Raw genomic sequence first — 5329 nt, 5'->3', positions numbered from 1 at the left:
GTGTATGTGTGTGGTGCATGTGTTGTTGAACACAGAGAGGGGAAGAAAGTGTGTGTCACTGTATTGTGTGTGTAAGTGTGTTTGTGTGTGTGTGTGTGTGTGTGTTTGTGTGTGTGTAGGAGGGGGCAGGGCAGGGGCCACTATTAATAGCCAGTTTTTCCCCTTTCTGCCAGAGTGCACTGGGCTTTCTGAGCCGGGGGCCGAGGCTCGTCAGCACTGGAGGAGAACAAGGTTTCTCATCAGCTGAATTCAGCCACACACACACACACACACACACACACACACACACACACACACACACACACACACACACACACACACACACACACACACACTTCCCACTGCTCACTACTTAGAGCAGCGTCGCCTCTCAGCAAGACAGAGGAACGATAATTGTTTTTAAAGTCTCCACAGCCAATAAACGACCTTTAGCACCATAACTCAGCTCTGAGTGGAAATCACTCGTGATTTGAGCTGCTTGTTGGAAGAAGCAGCTCAATACGTAAGAAAGAAAATCTATCAATCAGTTATCTGTTATTTTAGCACCTCGAAAAAAGGTAACAATGCTTCCCTAACATGTCTAAAATCGACAAAAACTCATTTTTAATATTTAGTTTACCCAGATGTTTCCAACTATTTTCCAAACCAGATAAATCCTTGGTTTTACTCAAGGTAACAGGATGTTTTATTTTGGTCGCCTTTTATTTTCGTCACATCTGCTTCAACAGCGGCTTTGTGCGTCCTGGCTAAAACTTCCGGACCAAACAACGTATGACGAAGGAAAAACACTGTTAGCCTGTTAGCCCATTAGCTGCTGTTCTTTCCTTCCACTGTACACTATCGTTATGGATCTCGATTATTCTATGTACAATGAATAAAACTATACGTTATCCATGGACATGATTTGAGCCTGAGCTGCGTCAGGTATGGTTTTCATTGCCGATGGTGAAGACAACAATTCCCATGATCCCACACTGCTTCACGATGACATCAAACTAGGTCTTTTGTATAAAAATGGACTTATTATTATACATTTAACAATAATACCAGGGATTCATTGTTCACTGCAGCTCATTGGCTGATTCACTTCCAGATGACAGCTGAATATTAACACTGTGCTTGAGTTAGAATGATGTGTAACCAATTCCTTTTCTATAAATAGGTAGTTGTATGAAACCGGCTGCAGCCTGTGTAGTCTGCCAGCGTCTCCCTCGGGAGTCGGGCCTCCCGTTCTCTCCCGTTCTCTCCTCACCCTTCTGTCTCCCTTCATCCTTCATCTCTGCGCCTGATGTTATGTTCATCAAAAGGCCAAAGAGGCATCATGATAGAGAAAGGTTCCCTACAGTCTCGGGAAGGAATCGTGCACCCGCTTCTCAAAAAAGAAAATAAATGCAGGTTAAAGGTCACGCAGCCGTGATGATTAGAGGTCGTGTAGCTTCTAACTCCTCAAGGAAAACTGTATATTTAACTGAAGCAGGGCTGGAAATATACTAAATACACTCAATCTTATCTCCTTGACATTCAAGCTACTTGCTTATCCAGCACCTTTCCGACAGAAATCCACTTCCTGTGAAGCTGCTGCTCGTGACAAACCCGTTTCATCTTCATCAAGGACGAATCAACGACAGCCCGTCTGTGCTGCTCTGCTGCTGAAAGCTTATGCTGGAGGTTATTGTGCAAAAACACTTCCCCACAAGCATCAGTGCTGCCTTTTAAAATCATCACTCTGGTTTATGTGCTGTGTGTTTCCTCTACATGTTTGAGATGCTCGTGTTTCTGGACCATGCGATATTTAATGCTTTTCTTCCATTTGAGACTAAAGCTGCTAGTCTGTTAAAAGCAGAGGCCGACATTTCCTGCACGAGCTGGAAGTGGTTGACCAATCACAACAGAGAGTAGTGACTGACCAATCACAGTAGACTGGGCTTCATCAGCATGTCGGCATTAAAGTGTTTCAGACAGAGGCTGAAAGAGGAGCTGCAGCAACGGACATTCTGAGGAGTGTTTTCTAAACATTAGAGCATGGAAACAATTTCAAGTGATGACACAAATTTAAATAATGAACCTGAATATGAGAAGAATATGTCAGAATATCATGCATACAAAACGCACACACTTCATGATCCTGCAACAATGCGTCAAGTTAAAGGGGCCGACACACGCGAGCGAATCAGGAGGAAGCTCTGCTCTGACTGTAGGGAAGGAAAAGGCTGAGTGTGGGGGGGGGGGGGAGGGGGGAGGGGAAGAGGACACTAGGAACCATGGGATGCAGAGAGGCACGAGCAGAAGAGGCTCTGGAGCATGAGTCAGGCGTGTTGCGTAACACAAGGAGAGGGGAGGGGACCGAGGCCGGTCGTGTCTCCCTACTGGCCCCCCCCCCCCCCCTGGCATGACACAAACCCAGTCAGAGAGGGGGGGGGGGGGCTTCTGAGGTAATTGTACTTTACTTAAAGTATCTTTAACACTAATGCTAATTTGGATCCTAGAGGGAAATATTGTAGTTCTTGTTCCAAACATTCATACATTTATCTGGCAGCTGCAGTGACCAGTTTATTTCGACCTCATGAAATATTGATGAAAACAAAATAGCTTTTCTCCCCTCTGTCCTTTCCCCTTCCTACAGCACCACATGAAATTCATGTGGCAGCAGCAGAAACACAAGCTGGGTCTCAACTCAGCCTCCTAAGACGTTCTGCTCTTTGTATTCAGTTCATGTCTGAAAGCAGCTTATACATTTATATCATATTATTTGGAGATCGGTTTTTATATCAACCTGTTTTGAGGTTGTGTGGATTTCACAAAAACACATTCAGTCAGATTGTGAGATACACGGCATCTGCTACATTCTCCGAAACAGCTTTCAGCAACCCCGCAGAGAACGGGTACGAGCTTTGCATGCTGGGAAACGATTCACATCAACGCTTGATGTCTATTTTCAACTGGAAACTCCAACGTACTCTTAATGGAATATCTCAGTGTGACGGCTCACAACATTTTATCCTGGAAAACACAAACAACCTCTCTGTGTATCTCTGTGGAGAAGAGTTTCCCTGCGTAGGTCCTGACAGGTTTACTTATATGTAGGGTTGCAAAATTCCGGGAATATTCAAAGTTGGAAACTTTCCATGGGAATTAACGGGAATTAACGGGAATATACGGGAATTAACAGGAATTAACCCTAATTATCCCTAAGCCTAAACTGGAAATGTTGTGGGTAACTTATACTAACTGTATTAACCTTGTCATATACAGACATAAATATAAACATTTTGTTGTGTCATAGGCGGATTTGAGCCCTGAGGAAACTTTGGGCACTTGACTTTATGCTTCTGCATCGTTGTATCATTCTTAACATAGGTCTTTGCACAGTATTTGCAAATGTACACAGCCTTTCCTTCTACATTGGATGGGGTGAAATGTCTCCACACATGAGAGAGTGCACGTGGCATTGTTCTGTAGAATAAGATGAGAAAAAAAATTGTACAAAAACACTAATGCAATGCCAGAGATATAAATAGTTAGCCAAACAATTGGAATCGTCTGTAAACATATTTTACAATTGATGGATAAAAGAATGGAAATAGGCTAGATGAACAGATGAACAATCCTCAATCAGCATGCTAATATATTTCCCCCAGTAATATCATCGAAAAATTCCCAAAATTCCCGAGCTTAACTTCCCATGGAAACTTTCCGGAAACTTTCCGGACATTTACCGGAAACTTTCCGCCCCTTTGCAACCCTACTTATATGTCAGTTCTTTATATAAATTAAACCCTATCATCTGCCCGTTGCTCCAACATTTTGAAAGAACTCACAATCCCCTTCGCACCCAGACACACAAACAGTCCAGCGAGCAAACAGCTGAACTGAATCGGAGAACATTGTGTTTGGATTGGCCGGAGTCGGTTTGATTTTAAAACGCTGCTGCTGCTCAGCGGCTGCACGGGCAGTTGACTCTTAAAGGGCTGTAGTTCCTCTGCCAACTAGGCTGAGGAAAGGCAATTACTGCTGAGTAAGCTGCGAAGGTAACGGCCGAGATGAGACAGAGATAGAATGGCAAAGGGAGCAATAAATGCCCATTGGAGCCACTGGGATGAAAATAAACAGAGAGAACGCACAGAAAGCAGCGGATGAGTGGAGAGGAAATGAAATAGTTGCTCAGACAGTAAAGCAACCGTCTCGTGAAACCTCATGTGTGTAATCCTCCGATTGTTTTATACACGTTTTTATGGTGTTGTTTGCTGCAGGTGGATGCATAGGGAGTAATGTCGGGAGCTCTTACCCAGCATGCCCTTGTTGGGCTCAGATAGACACATGTCCACCTGAGCGCTGGGCAGCACGAAGCCGACCACGAAGATCTCCACGCCGTCGGCCATCAGCGCCAGCCCCAGGACGAAGTAGAGCGTCCACTGGAACCTCCCGTGGCCGCACTCCTGCAGGATGGTCTCGTACTGCTCGGCCAGCTCCTCCTGGTCTTTCCTCCGCTCGCTCTCGTACGCCGAGCGGTCCCTGAACTGCTGCTCCTGGGCGACCGTCGGCCCGTCCAAGCCGCCGCCCTTGCCCGACTCCGCCCTCGGGATGCCCTGGTACTCGCCCTCGTAGATCTCGTCGTCCTCGTCGTGTCCCTCGGTGGAGTCGCTGTGGCCTTCCTCGTCGTTGGCCCGGCTGTCGTTGCGGTAGTGTCCGTCGTCGTTGCCCGCCACGCCGGCGTAGTCGTCATCGTCTTCCTCCTCGAAGCGCTTGTAGGAGCGCTTGGTGTACTCGTCGCCCATTTTGTCCACGCCGCGGCCCACCTTCTTGCCGACCTGCTTCTTGGCCACCTTGGCGATGTCCTTGGCGCCGCGGAGGAAGTCTGAGCGGCTATCTCTGTAGCGCCCGTCGTCCTCCATCTTGGATGTGTGGCGGTGGCGGTCAGTCGCTGCTGAATCAGGAGTTTCCGGAGCGGCCAAAGCACATGAGGGTGTGGTGGGGCTTTCTGTGAGCCGGGGAATTCAGCACCGCGGACAGCTCCCTGCTCCACTGCACTGTCTGAGCCTGAGGACGAGCAGAGGAGAGAGAGAGAGAGAGAGAGTTAGGATGATTCAAAACACAGAAACTTTAACACTGAGGCCGAGACGTTTCACACAAACACTTCAACGGATTACACAAATGCATAAGTGACAACACAACTGCAAAATGAACTTTTTTAACCCACAAACAACGGCTCACTAGACCACAGAAAGTAACTCTGACCATTTCATTCTTATCATATGTTACTTGTCACTTACTTACATTGTGGTTATGTTACCGTTGTGTGGCTTTTGCAGTTGTACTGTTTCTTTTGCCC

General features: G+C 46.6%; 1 protein-coding gene across 1 annotated transcript in view; it reads right to left on the bottom strand.

The window, feature by feature from the left end:
- The window catches only part of sv2a (synaptic vesicle glycoprotein 2A), a 19741-nt gene extending 14849 nt beyond the window's left edge, over positions 1–4892 (bottom strand). The window contains exon 1 of the mRNA XM_061081588.1: positions 4286–4892. Coding sequence (XP_060937571.1) covers positions 4286–4892 — 607 coding nt within the window. The remainder of the gene's footprint in view (positions 1–4285) is intronic.
- Between the last annotated feature and the right edge of the window lie 437 nt (positions 4893–5329).

This window comes from Limanda limanda, chromosome 11 (assembly GCF_963576545.1).
Source record: "Limanda limanda chromosome 11, fLimLim1.1, whole genome shotgun sequence".
NCBI lineage: Eukaryota > Metazoa > Chordata > Actinopteri > Pleuronectiformes > Pleuronectidae > Limanda > Limanda limanda.
This window is presented reverse-complemented; position numbering and strand designations above follow the sequence as displayed.